At 44.7% G+C, this 26,124-nt stretch overlaps 1 protein-coding gene across 1 annotated transcript in view; it reads right to left on the bottom strand.

Annotated features, from left to right (window-relative positions):
- LOC111862734 (POU domain, class 2, transcription factor 2) overlaps positions 1–26,124 on the bottom strand; it is a 201,733-nt gene that overhangs the window by 153,487 nt on the left and 22,122 nt on the right. The window contains exon 2 of the mRNA XM_023848368.2: positions 22,202–22,249. Coding sequence (XP_023704136.2) covers positions 22,202–22,249 — 48 coding nt within the window. The remainder of the gene's footprint in view (positions 1–22,201; positions 22,250–26,124) is intronic.

Raw genomic sequence — 26,124 nt, 5'->3', positions numbered from 1 at the left:
GTTATTACATCTGCCTGGTATGGTCAGCTACATAATGTCAATCATCGGGGCTTCTGAGAAATATGGAACTGAACCCGGAATAAAAAGCAGTATTTCTATTTATCATTATCGAAAGGACAAGATGACAAGATTTACCTTCTCACATCGCCACCTGAGCCTGACGCAAGCGCACAGTGCTGTAAACGGCAAGAGTACTGTTGTGTGCTTCGGTTACTAAGGACGAGCATGCGCACTGCTCTGCTATTTCCATTATATCCCGCCGCAAAACAATCTCATTAATTAATTTTTATATTTCATTCGTTCATCAATGTCTTTAGAGCCTTTTGTTGGGCCCTGGCCTTTTTCCAATTTCGTAGGACTCATTAGACGGGGCAAGGCCGCTACCTACACACACGTACATCAGCATACACACTGGATAAACGCGCACAGATATCCATGCCTTGACTGGGGTTTGAACCAAGGAAACCTGTGTTCGAGTGGGGCGAAGACAGTTAATGTCTCAGACCGCACGGCCACTGTGATCGGCAGTTACTCATATATATTTAGGACGCGCCATAGCTAAAGCGGTTTGTCGCCGGCTTCCCACCGTGGCGGCCAGGGTTCGATTTCGGGTCTGGTCAAGTAGGATTTGTAATGGACAAAGTGGCGCTGGGGCGGGTCTTCTCCGAGTACTTCGGTTTCCCCTGCCAATCTTCATTCCACCAAATTCTCCATCATCATAATCACCGGGGGCAGGTACAATAGACCAATCAGTGGCCACTGTGCCGAGTGGACGCAGTTGGACTCTAACCCCCGCTAAGCGAAAAAAAAATTAAAATGCAGTTGTACGTTTGGACCGAAGAGAGATGAAGTGACAGGAGGCTGGAGAAACCTGCATAATGAGGAGCTTCATCTATAACTTGTACTCTTCTCCAAGTATGTGGGTTACTTCAAAAGTCATGGCAACATAAATTTTCCGAAATTTCGAAAGCTCCGACAGGAATTTCCAAATATGCCGCTGAGAGACAGCAACGTCTGAGTTCTATGATGCAGCTAGATGATGCGGAAGTCCAAGGACAACGGAGCGAGTCCAGCGCGAAGTCAGTGTGATCATAACCTTCGTCTAGAATGAACGTTGTTACGTGCAAATGGCAGTGCTTCGCGGCAGAAATGCGACTGAATGTCACTCAGAGCTTGTGGAAGCGCATTACGAGTCCTTTCTACAGAATAACTTACGTCATGCAATTAGGAATAAACGTCCTGAACTGCTTAACAATGCCATCGTCCTTCAAGACAATGCAACCGCCCACACAGCAAACACTGTCAAGAACCGTTAGGTGGGCAGGACATGTAGCACGAATGGGAGAGGAGGAATGCATATAGGATATTGATGGGAACGCCAGAATGAAAGAGACTACCAGGAAGACCAAGAGGTAGGTGGGTGGACAATATTAAAATGGAACTTAGAGAGATAGGATGGGGTGGCATGGACTGGATTGGTCTGGTTCAGGATAGGGACCAGTGAAGGGCTCTTGTGAACACGGTAATGAACCTTCGGGTTCCATAAAATGCTGGGCAGTTCTTGAGTAGCCGCACAGTTGGCGGGTTCTCAAGACGGACTCAGCTCTAAGAGAGAGTGAAAGTTTCCTTCACAAGATATGGCGTGCCCTTGTTCGCAAGTAAGTGCACCTTGCTCATGTTTCCGAAATTAGGGAGGGCGCCAGGGCGCACACACCACATGGTCGTACCCTGAAGTAAAGTGCATACATAAACCAGGTCGTGTGTTCAGCATTCTGACAACTCGAAATTAAAATCGCATCAGCGAGCGGCCGGGCAGGGGGTGTCGCTTCTCGCCTTGGCTGTAACCCTGCGCGGAAGGTGGATTTTATACCTGACATCGCAGTCCTAACCTCACTCTGCCAGAAATGTGCCTTCGTTTGCAGCCACACAACGCGGCGGGCTCAAGGCCACCTGTGCACACTTCTCCTTCGCAACACACCTACTGGGGCCCTTTATCAGCTCTTTCAGCAATCACAAAAAATATTTTACCAGGAGAGCAGCGCGTAGCCTCTTATTCAGGTAGCAAACAGAGTGCCTGTCTGCCATATTATTCGTTGTTTTTCAACGGACTACACGGCGTTATACCCCAGAAGACATACTCTCGATAACCACGGCTGTGAGAATCTCAACCCCTAAATACTTTCCGTATTCTGAGGCAATAATTCCACTGTAAAGAGAAACAACACACAGTTATATGGCAGGTCCCCACAGAAGTAACTCACAAGATGTGGTACCAAAGGTACTTATGTTTCGGAGGAACCTGCTGCTTCCATCTTCGGGGTTTTTGTGATGTCATCTGAATATAGATGCAGCAGGTTCACAATGAAATGTTGCTATATTCCTAACCGACTACACGGAGTCACATCCACGAAGACACTAAACCTCACGGATCTTCAGATCTCACAGACTCAGCCTCTGTGATGAAGCTACAAGTTCATATCCGGGTAGTGGCATCAACATTCTGAATGCAGAAGTCCCGGGCGTCATTCGTGTTTCAGCGTCAAGACGGAGACACTTACGCGCTCTCTCCTGACTCTCACGCACGCAGGAGACACATTGCAAGAAAGCGTACATTCAAGTTTGATCTGACTTCCACACAAAGCAGAAGTTACACGAGACTAAGCGGTTAACTCTAGTAATGACGCAATTATGACCTTGAATTCTGAAAAGTGCAAACAGAAATTTGAGGCACGGCAGTTCAGAACCTCCAGAAAAAAGGAAACTGATGGAAACACGTCAAGTGATAATAGCAGCAAAGAAACAGAGCAGTGACATGAAGCCAAATCGACTCTACTGGGAACTAAGGTACAGATCCCGTGAACATGCAAGCTTACGGAAGAAAAGTCCCTGTGGAAATGTGAGGGAGCTTCCCACCGGAGTATGAATTACCGTAAGTATGTTCAAAATATAATGCAGATACTAATGATGACGTATCTGTCTGCGTCACTAACAGATCATGACGCACTCTCGTTCATATAACAGATGGAGGATAATACAATAAACCCTCGCTAATCCGGATAGAAATACTGAATTTGAAAATTCTGTTCACAGTTGAGCACACGCATAACACTTAAGAACAACAGGGCTTGCAGACTGTGCTGAGGGCAGCTGGAGAGACTGCAACCACGCAAGAAAATATCCAAGAATGGCTTCAGCTGGATGAAGGAGACCCTAGATTTCAGCTTCTTGTCTTTTTATGCTTTCTAAATGTCGGCTTTACATTAATATTTTATTTACTGTCATTCGCGCAACCTATATTATTAAATCTTCCGTTTATTTGTTTGCTTTATAAGTTGCTTTCGCTTCACTAATCCGGACTAGCTAAGGGTTAGCGTATATTATAAGGGAAATACAAAACGCAATAGACAGCCTTGGTAGGAAAGATGGACATCTCTACTTGTAACGTCCAATTCAGTGGCAAAATGGCGAACAGATTCAAGTATCTGAAGATATGAGCACATTTTGAACAACATATCCCATCCGCAAACCGCTGGAGGGCTGTAATTTGGTGTGAAGCCATACCCTGCTAGCACACCACTAGACAGGAAACAGAGTGGGGCATGCGGTTGTGCGCAGAAGCGTGGGTGCCGTTCTTGCAGGCAACTTCCGCCCCGCATTCTTATACCTCTACCTGCCCTGATTAGTCCAGCGGTGCCGTCATGTCCGGGGCTCCCTAACCACCGCCTCTCAGAGCTGGGTCAGGCCTCATCCGAACGCAGACCACAAGTGCGTGGCGCCTGCCTAACAAAGTCTCCGCACAATTAAAAGTTGGATTTTCCGCTGCGCCCAGCTAGCACTAGAATTAAAACAACTAACTTCTGGAGAGCCCCCTCGTTGCGTAGTCTTCCAAGAACTTCCCAGCATTATATGCAACACGAAGGTTCATTACCGCGTTCACAAGAGCCATCCACTGGTCCCTATCCTGAGCCAGATCACTCCATGCCATACCACCCTATCCTATCTCTCTAAGATTCACCCGCCTACTTGTTGGTCTTCCTAGTGGTCTTTTTTTTTCTTCTGGCTTTCCTAACAACATCCTACATGCATTTCCTTTCTTCATTCGTGCTACATGCCATGTCCATATCATCCTCTTTGCCCTGATCATTCTAATTATACCTACCGAAGAGTACAAGTTACGAAGTTTCTCTGTCACTTGACGCAAAAATTTACTGTCTCCACAGAAAGCACCAATATTTTCCCGTCTGAAGTTCTCACGCCTGTGAGTACGAAACAAGCGAACTTCTGAGCTGCACTGCCGTCCAGTTCGGGGTCATAGCAAGCTTAACTTACAGCCTGTTTCAATTGGTTTCTTCTGTCCTGAAGATGGAAGCAATATGTTGCTCCGAACTACACAGCGTTACAGCCCAGAAGACGGTGCTCTTCAAACCATAAATGAATAAACACGAACCTTTTAAATTCCCTGGAAACTGCAGGGAAGTGTTTCTTGAGCGACAAGCATACACGGCTGTGGCACCCAGCACGTCACGCACGGCCACCAGGGAGGGGGGCTGCACTTCATAAGCGATTTCCTTTTGCGCAAGTCGCCGCCCCTAGACCGCAACAGGTGCTTCAACAGTCGCTTTCCTCTGTTTTTCTCCACACATTCAGTCACAATAAATAATAATAACAGCATATCTATCCGGCTTGGAACATCTTTACAGCCAACAGTTGATTAGCTCAAGATATTCACAGCATTTTATGCACCCAGAATGTTCGTTACAATATGCACAAGAGCAGGACATGGTCTCTATCCTCAGCCAGATAAATCCAGTGCACATATCCTTCAGGCTTTCCTGCCGAAAATCTGCGTGAACCCACTTCTCTAAGCGTGTTACATACCCAGCCCACCCCACTCTCCCTAATTTGATAATTCCAGAAATGCTCGGCGAAGAGTACAAGTTCTGAACCTCCTCAGTAAGCCCCTTCTCCAACCTCCTGTTCTTCCATCCGGCTTGAGTCGAGATATTCCGCTCTGCAACTTCAGTCCGGGCTCTGCCATCAATATGAGACACCAAGTTTCAAGCCCGTGCAACATACAACAATAAACAAGAATGAACCTAATCCTTGCAGCCGCACTACGGCCCTGGGGTCGACTCAGCCTCTAACAGAAATGAGTACCAGGAATCTTCCCGAGGGTAAAGGGCGTCCTGCGCATAAGACTGGCAACCACACCGCCATCTGTGAGCCGACTATCTATAAAATGTGAGAGCTTCGACGTCTCACAACCTTATGTGCTCCACGGTCTGTTACAGGGATATCTTTACCTTTTTATTTACTACATGTTTTATGTGAATTCCATAGCGTGTCTTTACGGTTGTTGAAACACTTAATATAGCTCGTGTTACAAAGCAGGTATTGTTTCATGTGTCCTGATATTACAGCACTGGAGACCAGAACTCCATATGTCAAACATGTTACAGATGATATTAGGAACCAATTGCCGAGAAACAGTAACTTAGGTACTGCCGAATATAGACAAACCACACCCAGAATTAAAACGAGAAAATATAGAAAACAGAGCATCAACGGCTCTCAGAGAATAACACACGAACTGAATAAACCAGGAGATAAATCTCATCAGAGGAAAATAAACTGCAACAATTCCCAAGCTACAAAATTAACACATAACCCATCGAATATCATAAAAGACCGGTCAAGAACCAACAAACAACGAAGAATATACTGTGGCATATTTGCTCAAAACAAGGACTGTGGAGCACGAGAAAGCCACTGTTAGGTAACGGCTCTGTAACATGTAATGGAGTAGCTGTTTGAAGCGGTGCTTTCCGTGTGGTCCGTGCAACATGGCCGCCAGCCTGCGAAGACGCGAGCCCGAAGTAGATGAACGTCCACTGTTTAAAGATGTTACCAAGCAGCACACTGAAGAAAGTTACAGATAAAACTAGTCTGTGTGACAGCTATTTGTAAAGTGCGGTCACGAGTTGTATAAGAGTCAAATAAATCAGATTGCCAATCCAAACCCCGTCTATAGTCATCTCAGTCACGTGATAACATGTAAGAAAATTGACGAGGTGCAACATGTGAATTAAAATTCAAAGTGATCACGGTTCTAAATACTGATTAATATCCTACAGACTGTTAATTACGTTTTGCAAAACGTCCAAGAAGAAAACTTCAGAAACTTTTAGACTCGACGAACTTCGAGTACAGAAAATACGTAGTTCAGCAATACCAAAATTGCAGCTTCGGTCTTTACAATTCACCTAACATAAAATAAATATACTCCTGCATTTTAAACATTGGTCAATACAGCTTCATAACCGTTGAGCAAAAATATATGTAAAAGAACATGCTGGTTGCCAATAGATCGACCTGCATATAATTATACTCGTACTGTATACAACAGTTATGCTGGCAAAGCTTCTCACATCTGTCAATCAAGAAAACAACGTGACGTTCTTACGCAATATTGTAAAATGCCGCAGTTTCCAAAACAAGAAAACACGACGAACTGTCAAGGAGAGGAGGAGAGAGGTGGGACGTGTAACATGAATGACATATATGAAAAAGTAAAGAGTTTAGTCAAGAAACCCAGTGAGAAAGCATCATTTTGAAAACCTCGGTATAGACGGAAGAATAATATTAAAATGGGTCTTATGTATCGTGTCAGGGTGTAGACTGGATTCATCTGGCTCACAATGGAGTTTAGTGACAAGCTCTTCTGAAACACGGTAATGAACTTTCGGTTTCCACACAAAGTGTGTAATTTATTAACTAGTTCAGCAGCTATAACCTGCTGAACAGAGCCCTCGTGCTGAGGACTTACTGAACAACTGCGTCAGTCAGTCAGTACGAGTTTTGTATTAGCGCATTACAGTAACTTCAAAATGAATCACACTGCCGCATCACTAAGCAACACCTTTCTTACTGCTTACACCGCGTATACTTCTAATGCCCTGTTATAAATCACGACAGCTTGGGCAATTCAGGATAACTTTTTGTCTGTCTGAGAAGAGTATAAAACGCTTCATTGAGTGTAATTGTATGGACTGAAGCGCGGGGCCTCAGCAAGAAGCCAAATTAGTTATTTGTATGTGCGCATCTCGTCGCATCTTCTCAGTGAATAAAGTAACGTGTCGCCCTTTATACACGTACAGCCCGTGAATCACAAGACATTATCATCTGCAAACGCCTCACTTGCATCATCAGTAAACCTTCCTAAATCACAGGCGCTCTGGTGCTCATGCACTCACAATACCAAGTCGAACAGAACTGTGCCCATCATCAGTTAATATACTAGTGTACTTCGTGAGTAGGTAAACCGCTACTATCTGTTTAAATACATGCTTTAAGAGAAGGTAAAGCTATTTCTGTAACAGGCCGTGGAGACCCATAGGTTTGCGACATGTCGAGGCTTACAGATGGCAGTGAGCTCTTCTTTTTCCATCCCTTGGCACTACAGCCCCAGTGGGCCTAGGCCTACCTCCATGAACTTCTCCGTTCACTTCGGTTTTTCTAGATCTTACACATTCGGTAGGACTCCTTGGGCGGGTGATCAGGTCGTCGCAAGGCCTCTACATGTACACAAACACAGAAAAACGCACCCACACAAACTAAATATCCATGTCCTGCGTGGGATTCGACCCCACGATCCCGGTTTCCAAGCGAGCGAAGACGGTACATGCCTTCGACCGCTCGGCTACCGTGACCGGCGGCAGTGAGCTCTCCTATATTAAAAGTTGATGAAATTAGCACTGAGCCCGCAATCGAAGGCCGAATGTGGTGACGGGCTGCAAATGGAGGAACGTATCTTCTGGGACTGCAAACAGTACGAGGACCTAAGGGCAGCAATGATGGGCATTCTGTCTGAGAACAGCAAAAAAGATNNAATTATTACTATAATTATAGTAGTCGATTTTTATGTGTTTATTTAGAACTTCTTGCATCTTGCATTTTGTATATTTTTTTCCCCAATATTAAAATGCAATAATTTAATTTTCATTACGCAAAGCTTGACCCCAGTGTTGAAAATTTGACTTTAATTTTTAGGCAGGACAAAATCCATACAAAAAAATGTTCAGAAACGTGATGACAATGCCACTCCGGACTCAGGGGCAGAAATTACAGAGTCTGAAACAATATTTTACCAAACCTGGTCGGTCACACGGATAAAATTTATTCATACGACCGTCGAGGTTCAAACAATTCGTGATTCTTACAATAGCAGGATGTACTAGGACTTTATATATTGTGAGGAATATGACCATTGATAGGCAACGGTTCGGTAAGCACCGCCTGAAAGAGGGAATATACCACTGCTAGACAACGTTCGGTAAACACATTCTCGAGGTTACATAGTCAACAGTGGGTCCTCCGTTGTTAGGTAGCAAGCACCAAACAATTTTCTATATTCTAATTTACAAAATTTTGTATAAATATCAATCCACAGCACTTTTGTAGGCGACTAGCACTTATTAAAAAACTCACTGCATGTTTCGGCGTTACGGGCTGTCAGCATTACGGCACCTGTCGCTTCATGTGTCTCCATATTTCATTAGGTTAACCGTATTTTCTGCATGTAAAGTTCTTTGCAGATATCATGAATACTCCAAAAGGCATTGTCGTCACTTGAGGACTTACAAGTGCTCTGTTAGTGAGAGTATGCTGCCGTGTAGTGGATACAAAAATTTAAGACGAATATGCGGTCACTTCGACGGCGCGTTCCTCTGAAGCGCTGCTGTTACAACCCATGCTGAATATTCGCCCTCCTCTTGTTTACATTGCGTGCCGCGGATGCGTGCAGAATACCAATGCAATATTCGCATAACTGTGAGCATTACGCAAGAAGGAACCGAGGATGGACTGAAACGCGGGAGAGGGAACGAACAGTTATATCGGGTGTCCGGATGAAAGGTATCCAAAATAAAAAATATATATCTCGGAAAGTAATTGTCTTACAGGTAACCGGTTTATGTCATTGGAAAGGAAAACCCTGTAAGTTTATTTTTTTTCCATGCCAGGCTTACGCGCATGCGCCGCCACATTTCTGCCACCATGTTAGGAATCGCCTGGACAGAGTGATGGCTGGGAGATAGATCGGCAGAAGTGGACCAATCGCTTGGCCTCCTAGGTCGCCAGATTTAACCCCATTGAATTTTTTTTGTGGGGTTATGTGAAGAAAATTGTCTACCGGGTTAAGAGCAACAACCTACAACACCTGAAAGCCCGCATAAGGGACGCGGTGGCTACGGTAACACCAAACATGCTGGATCGTCTGGATATCTGTCGTGCCACCAAGGGAGCCCACGTTGAAATTTATTGAGAAAGTTATATACACAGAAAAAACTTTGACATTTTCCCTTTGTAGTGGTGTAACCCATAAATGTGTATAATAAAAGTTTTCTCATATATAATTATTTTATTTTGGATAATTTTCATGCGGACACTCTATATTATTAAAAAAATATGTTTCAAAATTCCGCAGAATTCCAAACTTTAGCTGACCGGAAACATTTGTATCAATGCAGCCTGGAACATTAGGAGTGTCTTTAAAATTCATATAATTTCGGTAGGTCTACAGTGTCCCAGGAGGAAATGCAAATATTCTCGGAAGTCACAGTATCGGCCATACCAAGCAAAGAAATGTATGTGTACATGTGTCCTGTTCCGAACGGTTTCCGAGATACAGCTATTTCACTGTACAGTTCCAGGATTGTTGAGAAGAAAGATTACGTACTCTTTTTAACACAGGTATTTATTGTTCAAGTGACAGAATTGGTACTTACTAGTATAATGCATTTTAGAAAATTCAACATAGAATGTGGAGGCGGGGTCGAATACCCACACCGTAGCTCTCGGAGCCATATTCTTGTATGCGAATTAATTTGTGACCTTAGCATTATGTGCAGATTGGTATCATCTGGGGCATGACGCCGTCTAGGTCAGTAAGTAGCTCTCTACTTGATGATTGTTTCTTACTGCCAGACTACACGGCGCCACATCAAACAAAACAGTACCCTTCTCGGTGACAGTCGTGATAATCGCAAATTCGTTTAGAACTCCTTCAGTGATTTCGAGAATTTTGAATTCGATACTGCTGAGTTTTCTGAATTGCAACATTTCCAGAGGAATTGAATTTCTCGGAAATTTTTGAAACGTGCTGTGGGAGTAAGTAATTAAATTATTATATAAATCTTGTGAGCCGGTTATGTAGCATGAATGGAGAAGAAAAATGTATATAGGACTTTGGTGGGAAAGCCAGAAGGAAAGAGACCATTAGGAGGACCAGGAGGTAGGTGAGTGGACAGTATTAAAATGGATCTTAGAGAGAGAGGATAGGGTGGTAAGGATTGGATTGATCTGGCTCAGGAAAGGGACCAGTGGAGGGCTCTTGTGGGCACGGTAGTGAACCTGCGGGGTCAATAAAATGCTGAGGAGTTCTTGAGTAGCTGCACAACTGGCGGCTTCTCAAGAAGATCTCAGCTCCATGAACGACTGTCTCTGCGACGGCTTATCCTTGTTATTGTGTTAAAGGCAGCCAGACTTTACGCTTCAAGCTTTGTACAGTTACGGAAACAGAGTAATGAGAGAATGGTGCTCAATTCCGAGGTGCAGCATAATGTGCTTTGGCATTGTAGTATGCAGGTGGGTGTCCTATATTAGGTTCGAAACAAGAAAGCTAACGTTAATTAATAGATTCTTTCTGAACCAGGCTAATGAACGTTACTCAGGTCCTGGATAAAATTCATGCACGATACTGACTATGCAGCCGTCAGGTATGTGAACATTATCTGGACCGCAGTTTGCTCACGCCTGCTTCAGACGAATCTCGCCAGAGGCCACTGCAACTTGTCTGCAAGTGTGTCTAACCTCACTCATATTTACACAAGAAACCTCAGTCTTGGCGAAAAGCCCTTTGATACTCACGACCAGTAATTTTATTTTTCCAACTGAACACTTGCAGTTATAATCCTTATGTAACATCCTCTCTGACTGGTCGGCCACTCACCTACAACTCACTCATTGCTCCAACTAACTCCCAGGCTGGCAAGCATCTCACACCAACCTCCTCCTACTCTTCTCACTGCCGTCTCAAGACGGCACAATCTCATAATCGCAGCTGCTCCTAGTTATATAGCCTTGGCGCGGACTGCACAGAAAACACAGCTTCCAACGTTCTTCTATCGTTGCGTGCGTGTCTCTTGGGGCCAATATCTAGTAACGGTTGTTGTATAGCTACTTATTTCGCATTCGTTGACTAGTAACGGGTCTAAATACCACAATACTCTTTCTCTGGGTGCAAAACATCCGGAAAATAAAGGATAGCATTCACCTCCACTTAGTGCACAGGTAATGAATTCGTGGAGCTATACGTATCCCAACACGCCATCATGATATGGCTGTTTTGTTAATCTCAAGTACAGCACTGTCCTCGAGTTCCCTCACCTTTCCCGTGCGAATATTTGTCAGCCTGTCCTCAACTTGCATATGGCTCGTATTCTCCTCGCAAGTCGTGCAGGAATCAGAGATCTGTAAACCCGCTTGCCTGTAGTGCAACCATTCTCTCTGCAATTAAAACAAGCCGTATGCTTACTGATGCACATAATTTATGTTCGCCTCGGAATAATTACATTTCTGGGAACTGAACCGGTTAAGGAAAAAATATTCCGGATCATAAAACGGGGTATGTTTCCTAATGGCGACAAAGCAGCTTCCAGTTCAGACGCCCTAGATGGGAAAACTAGCATTTATCTGAGTGTACACTTGCGTTTATTCAGCCATATCTGGCGCATCCGCAAAGCAGTGACAAAGATGCTTGGGAATGAGGCCGAAAATTGGATTCTTTTGTTTTTGTGAATATACAGGTGACATGAACACCGGACGGGCTGCAACTGCACAGCGCCCGTTGTAGCATCTGAACTCAGGTGGATAATGTGGGCACACAGCCCCTCGTAGCGGTACGGCGTAAGGTAAGTACCTGTAAGCCTCTGGGACGCGTCTTCCGCCCGATGTTCACTACTGACGGCATCGTTCCTTCGATCCCCACCCCCCGCAAAACAATACGTCGATAACCGTTTGAAGCAAACACCTCCTGCATTGACATCAAAAAGAAACTGCATTTTATCTGCATTGTAGTCATATTTATGGGGCACGCTGTAGTGTAGTTGGTTGAGGCACTATGCTACAAACCGTAAGGTCGCGGGCTCGAATCCCGATGAGATGACTGGATTTTCCAATCGACCTAATCTTTCCAGCAGCCTTATGGCCCTAGGGTCGACTCAGCCTCTAACAGAATTGAGTACCATGAATCTTCCTGAGGATATAGGGCGGCTGGCTGGCGCGTAAGGCCGACAGCCTCACCATCTACGAGCAGTTTGTCTAGAAAATGTGACAGCGTGGGAAGTGCATGTATGGATCCATGTTTTCTTGACTTCGTCACTAGGCGGAGGTGAGTGGACAACTTTCGGCCTTGACCCCTTTACCTCCAGGGAAAATGCAAATAATCTCAGCGAAAAATACGGTCAATGTGGTGCGACTCTGGATGCTACGTAGTTGCTGGGAAATAATGAAAGCGTGCTGCAAAAACGGTCACTTTCTGAAGAATTTTCAACGGGCATTACTGTGGGACAGTGAATAACCATTTAAGTAGGTAAACACATACTGATGCTGGATTTAGCGTGATTCTTGTTTCTAGCAAACCAATTCGTTAGAACAGCATCCTGGACCTGCGCGTTCATTTACTTGATACTGAGCTTCCAGTTCAGGGTCTCTCTCTCTCTCTCTTCGCAGTGCATCAGAACGAAGAGGCAGGGCATATTCTGTGGTAAAAACTATAATCAACAAGTAGGCAGGCGGTCAAGAGTCAAGGTCATCCAACAGTCCGGCAGAGAGTTCCCACCCCACGTGCTGGTTTGGGGGCAAGAGTGGAACATCACCAAGCCGTCTGTATAAGGTTAAGTTTCATATTTACTTAATTAATTAAACACCAAGGCAAAACATTGTATGGATGAGTGGAGGTATGGCTCCACCATACTTAACTGTAGGACTAGATGGAGACAAGGTCAGATTCACGTTCCTTCCGTTTTATCCCCGAGGAAACAACGCGGCAAGAGAGTGTAATGGCCCCGCATCCGGTCTGGACGCCACGGAAACGTGAAAAGCATTTTGCCCGACACGACAATCGAATTCTGATTCCTTTGTTGTCCAGCTCGTAGCTTTGACTGGGCCATGTGCCCGAGTCTGGCGTACAGGGGGCCCCAGGAGGAAAGGCCAACATTCTGGGACGTCACAGTATCGGTCACTCTAAGCAAAAAAGTGTATATGTACATGTGTCCTATTCCGAACGGTTTCCGAGATAGGGCTATTCCACCGTACAGACGGGCAACACGACATGTCCTCACACGAGTTCCAAAGTGCGCTGATGTTGATGGTGGAATTTTTGAAAATGTATTATACTAGGTAAACTGTACCAAGGCCGGTCACGGTAGCCGAGCAATCGAAGGCATGCACTGTCTTCGCTCGCTCGGAAGCCGGGATCGTGGGTTCGAAGCCCACTTAGGGAATGGATGTTTGTGTGCGTTATTCAGTGTTTGTGTACAGGTAGAGGCCTTGCGACGAGCTGATCACCCGCCCAAGGAGTCCTACCGTATGTCTAAGATCTAGTAAAACCGAAGTGAAAAGGAGAGTTTCATGGATGTAGGACTAGGCCCAAATGAGGGCTGTAGCGCCAATGAAAAAAAAAACTGTACCAACTTTGTCACTCGAACAATAAATACCGGTATTAGAAACAGTACGCAGTATCCTTTCTTATCAACAGTTCTGGAACTGTACAGTGAAATAGCTCTATCTCGGAAACCGTTCGGAACAGGACACATGTACATGTACACTTTCTGCTTACAATGACCGATCGTATGACCTCCCAGAATACTCACACTTCCTCCTTTCATAGCATACATATCGCTGCTGGTCCTCGCCAGCAAATTCGTTCTTGGTTTCGGCCCCACTTATACCAATAACCAAAATCTGTGTGCGTTCCAAGACCATTTACGTGTTCATAAATGGGGTGGCCTCCTCGGCGTTCTGTCAATTTTCCGCCTCATACAGCGACCGAACAGAGACCGTCCGAACGCTTCATTAAATTCGCTGTGAACTATACGAAGCCCTAGCAGTCTGGCGACTCAGTCACAGGTATCAGAAAAATATTCTCAAGGGAATCGTGGGGCCCGGAAAAATGACTGGCTGTGCTGGCGAAGGCCATCAGCAATTTATAGGAAACTGAAACAGAAATTCACATGGTGGCTGTCGGTTGGTCTACTGGCAAAGCTCTTGAATGGCAGTCGTGAGGTGCTGCTTTCGAATCCCGGTCGCGAAATCAGCTATTCTAGGCTAGGACAACTTCGTTTATCATTGATCTCCCATCCGTCTGAAATTATGTAGTTCAGCTAGTGAAGGGGCAGTTAACTAAGCCACAAATAAATAAACAAAAAAGGTAGCTAAGGCTGATGTGGCGAACAGCTAGTGTTGAATTAAATTCGTTTTTCTCATTACACGGTTACATTTCATTTCCTTTGACAATGCTAGGAATAAGCAGTTCATTCAGTTTAATTCTTCCGATTTCTGAGCTAAAATTTTGCGACCAAAATCATTTCTCATCGGACACGGCCGTCCAGCCTGTCGCTATACCGACTGAGCAGTCCCGGCTCCCGAAATTTGTTGTGGTATGTAGACCCGTTGCTAAGCAGCAACAGCGAAAGAAGTAGATATGCAACAGCCGTTTGCTAAGTAATAGCTCTGTCAATAATGGCCGCTGCTAGGCAATGGCTGCTAAAAGACATAATCAGCAAGAGAAGAGCTGTTGGGACAATTGCTTTCTATGCGATCCGTGCCGAGGCTATATAACGAGGGCCAGCTAGAGTAGGAGGTTGGTGTGAGGTGGCCGTCAGCCTGCGGGGACGTGAGCCCGGAGCGTCCACTGGTGAAGACATAGCAGACTGAGTGCTGTACTGAACTGTTGAGTATGTGAATAAACGATAGCGCTATAGTTACTTATGGTTACGTTCTGTAAGTGGTCAGTAAATCAAATTACCAATCCAAACCCCGCCTACAGCCACACTCATACATGTGACAAAATACAACGCACAATGGACACAGCATCTGAATTCTATTCCTTCCTCAAAGATTTCTCTGTTACGTGTCGTGATACCGACAAGGCAAGCAACCATAATCCTGGCAACGAGCGGCTGATTCCGTAGCATAAAAAAGTAATCATATATCCATATACATTGCTTCAAATTACAATATCAATATATAGGTCCAGAGGAACGCTACTGGGCGAGTTCAGAATAGGTTCACGTTCCGGCCTACTTAGTGCCGCCGAAAGATCTGGGTAGTGACTGGAGAAGACGAAGGTCTGCAGTTCGTAGTGCGGTGAAAGAATCTCGTTGCTCACGAGAAGGAAACTATGATATTCCGGCCTGTAGCAAGTGACTTAAAACTCATAACCCTGTTTGTTCATTAATCGATACTTTCCCAACTGCATGTAGCATTTAATAGTTTGAAGTATGGAGTTCGTCAGAATAACGTGTAAGAATTCAATCCACACCTCACAAAAACAGTGCATCTCCATAACAAAATCAGATCGGTTAATGATGTTTAGGGAATTAATCGATCTTTATTCTGAAAACAATGCGAAACGCTCAGATACAAACTGCAGGGATAACAGTTACTTGCAGGCAGCGGTAAATACAAAAACCGTTCTGATTTAAATAGCTAATAATTAGGAAGGCAAGGAAACAGCTGCGATCTTGTTCGTATCCAACAATTTCGGTACTTCGCCGAGGTCCAAACCCAGGTTAGAATAAGAACGGTACAGAAGTACCAACCAGTACAGCAGGACAATCGTCAACAACAGCGTCACTTCCTGTCTGGTATGAACGAAGGGCAGTGACACACGTATACGCACTGAAGGCAACTGCTTCACATTCTGTGGCATAAACGTACCGCGGCGGAACTTGTAACTTGCGGCATTTTCTCTCCTGAAAACTCGGCGAGCATTTTGATGTGGAAATACCAATAAAAATGAAATAAAACCCGACATATCTTAACAAGGCTAAATCTATCCCTGTAACAGGCCGTGGAGGCCCATAGGGTTGTGAGACCTCGAGTCTCCCACATTGTCTATAAAATCGGCTCACAGATAGCTGTGAGGTTGTCAGCCTTACGCGTCAGCCACCCTTTACCCCCAAGAAGATTCCTGCTACTCATTTCTGTTAGACGCTGAGTGGACCCCAGAGCCATAGTGCGGCTGGAAGGATTAGGTCAATTTCAAAGTCCAATAACCTCATCGGAAATTGAACCCGCGACCTTCCGGCTGGTAGCATAGTGCCCCTTAAATGTGATGTGCTCCCTGTCAAATAAAATAGATCGCTACCCGTGAATGTGCGAAGCAATAAACTCAGCTCAAAATGAAGATTAAGGAGAGAAACGACGTTGGAATTTCGTACAAATTCATTCAAGTTGCGAAATGTAATCACGGAAGTGGACAAAATAGTAATAAACCCCCAAACGGCGGAAATTAAATTATGAGAAAAAATAAATGTAAACCTACCAAATTACGAAAAAGTAAAAAACCGGGTGCGCATGCGCAGAGCTAAACGTTTACTTATGAGCGGTAACATAAATAAGTGTGGGGCTTCACGTTCTTATAGACGGTTCGGATTACATTTACTCTTTTCTAGGGGATGTGACGCAGTAGAGTTCGGAACCTGAGGATGGAGGCTGCATTCCCCCCCGAAAAGTGTCACGGTAATATCTGCACAATTTACTTTTCTGTCACACAGACGGAAGTGTAACCCACGTCACAAACATGCAGATGGAGGGAAGGCCACTCAGAAGATGACCGTGATGTCGGAACCGTGGAGGACACATGCACAGTGTAATGTAAGAGGCACTACAACGTGTTACCATCTCTGTCGTGTTCTACTAATTCAATTAGTGCAGGTGTCAAGGATACACTAACAAGCTCTCGGCTGTAATTGTGCAGTGGTCACAATGCAGTAAGCGCTACCGGAAGTAGTCCTGAGGAACTTGACTTTGTAACCAATTTAACAAAGCGTCGTTACAAGCTTCCGGTTAAGTGTCGAAGACACAGTGCTCTCAATTATATCGCCGTGGACATCTAAAAGAAGTTCCGATGTTTCGGAGGAGCTTGTGCCAACGTAATCTGAGTATAAGGCAAGACATATACAGACGGCGCGAATATCTCAAAAATACCCAAGTCGAATAATATTTTCTGTCAATTCGCTATTGCTCCCACATACAAACAGATTCATCGTTCGTTGTCATCTGAACGCACCCTCGGATGGAAAGATCAGACTTAAAAAATAATCATCCAATTCAAAGTCATTATCCATCGTCATGTTTTTTTACTGAAAACAGGACTTTCGGAGACTGCAGTCTATCTGTCTTAGCTTTCAGGTAAAAACCTACTACTATTACTTTTTTCCTTCCTTGGCACTACAGCCCCAGTGGGCCTAGGCCTACCTCAAATGAACTTCTCCGTTCACTTCGGGTTTTTTAGATCTTACACATTCGGTAGGACTCCTTGGGCGAGTGATCAGCTCGTCGCAAGGCCTCTACATGTATACAAACACAGAAAAACGCACACACACAAACTAAACATCCACGCCCTGAGTGGAATTCGAACCAACGATCCGGTTTCCAAGCGAGCGAAGACAGTACATGCCACTACTACTACCACCAACAACACGGTCACCGAGCCTCCTTATCATTACCACTTCAAGCTTGACCGCCGCCAAATGTAAGTCTCTTGTATTTTGTACGAAGGCAAATCGAAAAGTTATTGCCCCTATTTTTCAGCCACAATAAAAACATAGAGGTAAATCAAAATACAGACAATGTTCTAAGTACATTTGACTATTTTTCCACATAGTCACCACCCCGGTTCTGGCATTTGTCCCATCACGAGTTGCCGCTGTTGTAGAATTCGGCCGGTTGAGCGCTTAACCACCGCCGGACAGCGGATTTCGCGTCTTCGCCGGAAATGACTGCAGTCGCGCCCGGGGACCTCGTGGACGATGCGGTTCTTCTCCATGACAACGCCACGCCTCATGTGGCAAACGGGACCGCCGCCCGACTGCAGCCATTCGGATTGGAGATTATGGAGCATGCACTGTATAGTCCAGACCTCGCCCCAGTGATTACCACGTGTTCGGTCCACTGAAGAAGTTCCGGGCAGGCCAGAGGTTCATTTCCGATGACGACACGAAATTCGCTGTCCGGCGGTGGTTCCGGGCTCAACCGGCCGAATTCTACAACCGCGGCATCTCCAAACTAGTGGTGCGATGGTACAAATGCCACAACCGGGGTGGTGACTATGTGCAAAATAGTCAAATGTACTTAGAACATTGTCTGTATTTTGATTTACCTGTATGTGTATTATTGTGGCTGAAAAAAATAGGGGCAAAGACTTTTCGATTTACCCTCGTATGTCTCATCTCTGTGAGAGACGCCATTTCTGGAAATTACGGGGGGCCTGGCGGTAAAGATAGGTAATGTGGAGACATACCGCCCATATTGAAATCTCTGAAAATTTGACTTTCCGCTGAGACCGCTTATATGTGGGTATGCTTCGTAGTTGCCCCGTAATTTATACCCGAAAATGTATCAATCATTTACGGGCACGCTGTACACAATGAGGAGCTCAACAATTCGCACTCATAGTCATAAAGTTATCTAGTAATGTGAGGACATGCCGGGCTTGTAGCACGAATGGGAGACATGCATAAGAAATGATTCAGAAAACCTGTGGGTGAGGCAGGAGACCGCTTGGGACATATGAGGTTAACACAGAGACAGAAGTTGCAGAAACTGAGTATGAACTTCTGGACTGTACTGACACCCGACAGGTTTCCAAGCAAATGGTTTTTGTGAAGATGGTAACGGGCCGTCGGCTAAGTAACTCGCCAAATGCAATTCAATTCCTTTATTTAATTGTCCGCTAACAGAGCGGCATATTGCAAATGTACGTAACAGATGAGAGACAAAGGCGAATAATAGAACTGGACTAAAACTTAATCCTTGTTAATCAAATAATCTCAGTAGGATTAAGCAAAAAGAGTGATGTTATGTTTATTGAGAGCGTACAGGTAAAAGAAGTAAAGATATTCCTGTAACAGGCCGTGGAGACACATACACGTAAGATTGTCAGACGTCGAAGCTCCCATATTTTCTAGACAATCGGCTTACAGATGGCGATGAAGTCAGCCTTAGGCGCCGGCCGCCTTTACCCCCCAGGAAGATTACTGGTACTCATTTCTGTTAGAGACTGAGTCGACCCTAGGACCATAGTGCGGATGGAAGATATAAGTCAACTGAAAAATCCAATGACCTCATCGGGAATCGAACCCGCGACCTTCTGGCTTGTAGCACAGTGCCTCGTGATTTGCAAACTGCCTGCATATAAACTTCTCCACGAGAGACTGCACAAGGGACGAAACAAATACAAAAGAATTCATGATGAGATCACTTGGGTCACACATACATTAAACTTCCTCTAGTCCTATCTTTTTTAGAAGCTTCCTATTAAAAAACCACCAGCGTCCCTCAAACCTGCAGGGGGTGGAAATAAGAGGCTTGCTTGGATCATATAAGGGAGGGACCCTCCCCGGAGTTATTTTTATGACTTAAATCACATCTTTCATTCACAAGGGCGCATAGGTTTTTCTAGGGTTTCACAAGGGCTTAAAGAAATAGGTATACTGCCACCCAACATCCATACGGAAAGTGCTGTAAAGTTCCATTTTATTTATAAAATCTTTGGTGAGGGGGATGATACAAAACATCGGTTCACTTTTTATTTAGAGAAGGTTATTGGAATAAGTTTCCCCACCCTTCGGGTTGGCGTCACTAACGGACGAACCAATAAATCTGCGATGTACATCTCTTGAAGGCCATGGAAGGCTCTGAGAACATGCCCCCTCTCTTCAACACTTGTTGATTCTGCCTCTTCTCAGACATAACAGAGACTGCAGAACCGCCTGAACTATTACATGCTGACCACTGGCTTGTGCCGACCAGTTGCCGCGCGGCCTTTGCTCGCTCGAACGCTGAGATCGTGGGTTCCAACCCCCTCAATGCATGGATGACTGTGTGAGTTTATTCTGTGTTTGTGGTGTCCTGTGTGCAGGTATCGGCTTTGCGATGGGCTGATCCCCGTCCCCCGTCCAAGGAGTCCTACAGACTGTGTAAAAGGTTAATAAACTGAAAAGGCGGCCAAGGTCTAACAAAGGGGCTGCAGAGCCACAGCTATAAAAACTGATATGGATGTAAGATTTGAGGCTTTCACGGCGGTGACTATGAAGAAAGCAGTCTTCTGGGATTTGGCACCGTATATATGTGGTGTTAACCGACGTTCCTCCGAAACGTCAAAATCCCAAATGTCAAATCCCAGAAGACTGCTTTCTTCAACTGATATGGATGTCTCCTAAAATAAAAGCTCGATTGAAAATTCGAAGGAACTCATTTGGGATCGAACACGCGAGCTTCCGGCTTGTAGCATAATGCCCCATTCAGGGGCCGGTGGGAAATTTAAATATAATTTCACGGGATTCCTGTTCCTTTGCGATGCCGACGCAAGAGAGGAGTAGATGGAGCCTAGCTCGCCTCCGTTTCGGGAGGTCAGTATGTCGTGTTCACCACCGTCAAGTATAAAGAAGCTACGAAGTATTGTTTAAACTCTTCCTTTTTCCCCTTTTGCTTCTAATTCTTTCATTTATTTCTTTGTTTTCTTGCTATCTTCCCTTATTCTTTCTGCCTTTCGCTGTTTCAAGGACCGGATTCATCTTCATTGGTTGCATTGGATTTAGCTAATTAATTTCTTCAGCGAACGTTTAATAGTGATACGAATTCGATTCAGGAGACCAACTGACCTCTTCTGCGCAGGCGCAAATAAAGAGAACCGCTATACTCTGTAAGCATTTTGGTTCTGATTATTAAGATGCGAAACAAAGGAACTCTACTTATGCACACTTCCCTTCTTCCCTGGAAAACTATTTTAATCGTGTTTAAAGGAGGATGAAGCCGTACTGAATGACCTGTCGAAAATTAAATTAATTAACTTTGTAGCATACACAACGACCACCTTTGTGGTCTAGGGGTCAGAGTTCCTGCCTACAGTTCTAGAGGTAACGGGTTTCGATTCCCGGCGCGATCAGATTTTCTGAGAAGTAGTGGGTCTGGAACGGGGTCCACTCAGCCTCGTGAGGATAACTGAGGAGCTATTTCTGGGAAATAGCGGCTCCGGTCTAGAAAGCCGAAATTAACGACCGTGGGGATATTCGTTGCACTGACCACGCGACACCCTCTACTCGCTAAAGTTGGTACTAACTTCGCTGACAAGCGGCGGTCGCTCGGTCGATATAGTTCGCTTGCGGACTAAAACCACGGAGTTTGATTTTTATTTTGTTTATAGCATAAACTACATGGAAAGCATACGTTGCATAACCATTTCTCTGTGCTGCTGATGATGCTGTAAAAAGTACTGTATTGATTTTAGACTAATATTCGATAGCACTGCACGCGAAAGGTACACAGGTTACTTATACGCTATTGCTGGAGTTTCAATTTTGTTACGGGGGTAAAAATTAAGAATGTGGTCTTTCGGGAAGAAACCAGCAGCCCTTAAAAATCCGCAGATTCCATCTTCAGTGTTTCTCTCACATTCTGACAACTATGTACAAGACTGTATGTCCCACTATTTCAGAAAACCACAATTTAAAATCTCCAATCGGAAGAGGCAATATGTCAGAACACACTTCATTTGTCTAATCACTTTAAGTTGATTCCAAGCTAAACAAACGTTAACATCTATAACACTCTAAACATGCTGCGAAATACAGCCGAAGTTAGAAGGAAAGATGCTTCAATTACGTTGTGTTCTATCGCAGTTGCTGCTTGCAGATTTCCCCCCTAATTAGAAAAGTTGACACCGCGTGTGGCGCTGGCTCAGCTGCCAGATGTTAGGGTCAAATGAACACTAGAGCGCTCTCTTTCGGCCGCCGAAATCCTCCAATGTCCCATCTGTTTGCATTGCTAAATAGCAGTTTTACTGAATCTCTTGTTCTGGCTGTTCACAAAGGCTGCTTCACTAGACGTCTATCTCGTTAAGGAAGTGCGCACTTACCGTGACTTTTACAGCAACGCTTCTCCCTCATGGCAGGGTCGCGAGCATCTGCAAGGGAATAGCACCGACGAAATTAGAACAATGATTCCATTAAATTATTATTCTTATTAATAATTTAATATTTAATTGGCCCTTGATTGTTGAGCTTAGCACGTAAATAAACAAATAATTGAATTATCAGTGTGACGTGGACGACGCAACGCTAGTTAAACACCCCCCCCTGAGGTAACTAACAGGGGAAACCACGGTTGCTATGCAGCAATAAACAACTCTCGGCAGCGTTGCCCAACAACGCCTTTGTAAACACGACGTCACGCAACAGGGGAGCCCGTTAGCGGCTGTTGCTAGGCAATCGGTAAACACGACGTCACACAACAGTGAAAGCTATCACGTAACTGTTTTCTGTGTTGTCCGTGACGAGGCTAAATAAGGAGCAGCGAACACTATTCAGTAGTGAGTACTGAGTCAGTTACGAGTTACGACCAGTTGAAATATAGCCTTCGCAGGAGACAGTTGAATGGATTCGCCAAGATGTAGTTGAACAGAAACTGAGATAGTGAATTGTATAACAGTGGAACGAATGTTCAATAAATTCGCTATATCAAATAAGGCGTGAAGTTACTCGTCGCCTGACATTTTTTCCCCCCTTGGCACTACAGCCCCAGTGGATCTAGGCCTACCTCCATGAACTTCTTCGTTCACTTCGATTTTTCTAGCTCTTACACATTCGGTAGGACTTCTTGGGCGGGTGATCAGCTCGTCGCTAGGCCTCTACCTGCTCATAAACAAAGAAAAACGCACACACAAATTAAACATCCATGCCCTAAGTGGGATTCGAACACACGATCCCGGTTTCCAAGCGAGCGAAGACAGTACATGCCTTAGATCGCTCGGCTACCGTGACCGGCCGCGTGACATATACCCAATATTATTATTAACAATTCTCGCAATATGGCTTCATTTCAGAATGTTCTTAAAATCAGGAATATTTCTAATGCTTTCAAGGGGAACTGGTGTAACGTCCGTTGAGAACTCAACGGGAAATGTCTTCAAAAGCTTTCGTACTATTAGCTTCCCTTGCGTTCCCCAGTATTCCGCTCCAGCCCTACATATTATCGAATGATCCTTAGAGGTTGACGTTTAATGCCATCTTCCGTGAATAATTCGCATAAATTACCAATAGTAAACTGTGAAATTTATATAGGACAGTACGTTTCATATATCCACATCAAAATACTAATAGTACTCACATAGTAGACAAGATACACTGAACTTTACTGTTTGCATTATGCAGTATATTAGTATATAGACGTATGGGGGAGTGCATGTATATTTTCTTGTTTCTGGACTTCAGCACTAGCTGGAGCTGAGTGGCCATTTTCACGCCCCGAACGCTTTACACGTGGCGAAAAGAGCCACCGGTACCCATTGGATAGGAGGTTGGGTGGACCCCAAAGCCGGTCTGGACGACGTCGAAAAGGGAAAATTCTTGGCCCTACCGCGACTCGAACTCCGGCCTGTCGGTCTTTCGACCCGTAGTTAGTCGCTATACCGACAGTATCCAACAAACAAACAAACAAGCAAAAAACAAGAAAACATCAGTTAGCACATCGGAAATATGTGACATCATCTTGACAACAGGCCTTAAAGGCGGTTACTATCTTTGATTTCACCCTTAATCGGATGTCGACATGTCAAATTGCTTTCAGGAATATTCCAGCGTTCATTCCACTCACGTGACTCCTCCAGTTTTCTTGGTAACGTTTAATGTTGTCTGTTACTGGCTCTGTCTTCGAATTACTTCGAAATGTCCTCATTTCTGTAATGGTCCCACCTCGTATAAACTTCCTCTCTACCCGTAAACTGCATTTTGCAGGCCGCTGGGTGGTGCTCTTTTTTGTTTTGTTCTACAAGGCTTGAAAGCACACAGGTTGCTGGCCAGGAGAAAGTGATCCAGCGATGGCTTTGCCATCTCACAGCCTCCGGACTCGGTTTCCGAACCACAAGAACCTCTCCTTCTGCTAGAAAAAGGTGTGTACAGATTTAAGTCCATGCGGCCAGGATGTACGGCGTTGCATCCAGTGAGAACATGATGGCTACAGTATAGTAACTCCACGGAGCTGAACCCTTCTTGAGAAGTCGTAAGTTGCGCAGTTACTTAAGAATTTCCAAACATTTTATCGAACCCCAAGGCTCATTACCTATCCTGAGACTGACAGAGTCCGTACCATCTCACTGTATCAATTTCAATATTGTAAACCCAACTACGTCTAGGTTTTCCTGGTGGTCTCTTTCCTTCTGGCTTCCCCACCAATATCCTATATGCATTCCTCTTCTCCCACATTCGTGCCACATTCCCTGTCCATCTCATCCTCCTTAACTTAATCGTTCTAATTATACTTGGCGAAGAGTACAAATCTTCGTCCGTTAGAACACTGGGATAGTGGGTTCGAATCCGACTCGAGGTATGGATGTCTGTGTACGTTTATTCCGTGTTTGTGTTGTCCTGTGTGTAGGTAGCGGCCTTGCGAAGGGCTGATCGCCCGTCCGAGGAGCCCTACTGTCTGTGTAAAGATTAAAGGTAAATGTATCCCTGCAACAGGTGATGGAGGCCTATAGGGGTGCGAGATGTTGAGGCTGCTACATTTTGTAGACAATTGGCTTACAGATCGCTGAGATTATTAGCATTACGCGCCGACCGCCCTTAACCCCTAGGAATATTCCTGGTACTCATTTCTGTTAGAGGATCAGTCGACCCCAGGGCAATAGTACGGCTGGAAGGATTAGGTAAACTGAAAAAAAAAAATCATCTCATCGGGATTCGATCCCACGACCTTCCCGCTTGTAGCATAATGCCTCAACCAACTACGCTACCGCGTGCCCCCTTCTGTATATATTAAGAACTGACAAAGCGGCCAAGGGCCACGAGGGCTGTAGAGCCATAGGAAGATAGTGATTATATATTTCATGAAGGAATATACATCACTGGTAGTACTTACGAGCAGTATCAGAAGATGGCAGCAATATCAAGTGAGAGGTACCTATGTGTACAGTCGTTATCATAATCTTCGCTTTAGCCGAAGGGGTTACAAGGCGAGATATTGAGTAAAATCGTGATTTCCGAGTTTCCCTGAAGGACTATAATGTACAATATCTCATGACAGAAAGGGTTAGTTGTGTAAACTGTAACTAGACATCGGGACCGCCAATTTTGCCTACCGAATTTTAAACGAAAAATTCACATCTGCATGGAAGTCAGCTGTACTGCATAAAGGAGAAAGGATAAAATTGTTAGGTCGGACTGTTCCCGGTATTGAACACGTGTGCAAGTAATTACGCGTCTGCAGCTGTGAGTTTACAGGGCTTAATATGTGAAGAGCAACGAAGCAATGGTTGCAATCACGGTTCAAACACGACGTGTGCATGTCACAGTTTCATAGCGCGGAATTATAGCGTTAAGGATCTCATAATTCATGCGCAGAAAAAGAGAATGTTTGCATTAATATTACTGTTATGAGAAATTACTGCTGAAGTTTTGTTTCTCTGTCCATACTCCGAGCTGACAGAGGAAACATTACTTCGCTGTCTGACGCCTGACAGCGGGCTACTGGAAACTGGCGCTAGTCCCTTCACTCGACCCCTGCCTCTCCTGATATCGAGTTCAGTTTGCAGTAGCTGAAACTAGAAAATCTCAACAAATAATACAACCCACAAGAAGCACACTGTGTTACGATCACAGAAACCAGCCGGCTAAAACTACAGGAAACAGCCACTGTTTATTCTGATAATCAAATGGAACACGAAAAAATATTGTGGTGGAGAGTGTAGAGATTTCGATTGTTGAAACGGGCGGTAGCTCGTCATTGTGCTTTGAAGGGTTACAGAGGTAACAAAGTGTGTTCTGAAAATCATATAAAGAGATC

This window comes from Cryptotermes secundus, unplaced genomic scaffold (assembly GCF_002891405.2).
Source record: "Cryptotermes secundus unplaced genomic scaffold, Csec_1.0 scaffold5, whole genome shotgun sequence".
NCBI lineage: Eukaryota > Metazoa > Arthropoda > Insecta > Blattodea > Kalotermitidae > Cryptotermes > Cryptotermes secundus.
This window is presented reverse-complemented; position numbering and strand designations above follow the sequence as displayed.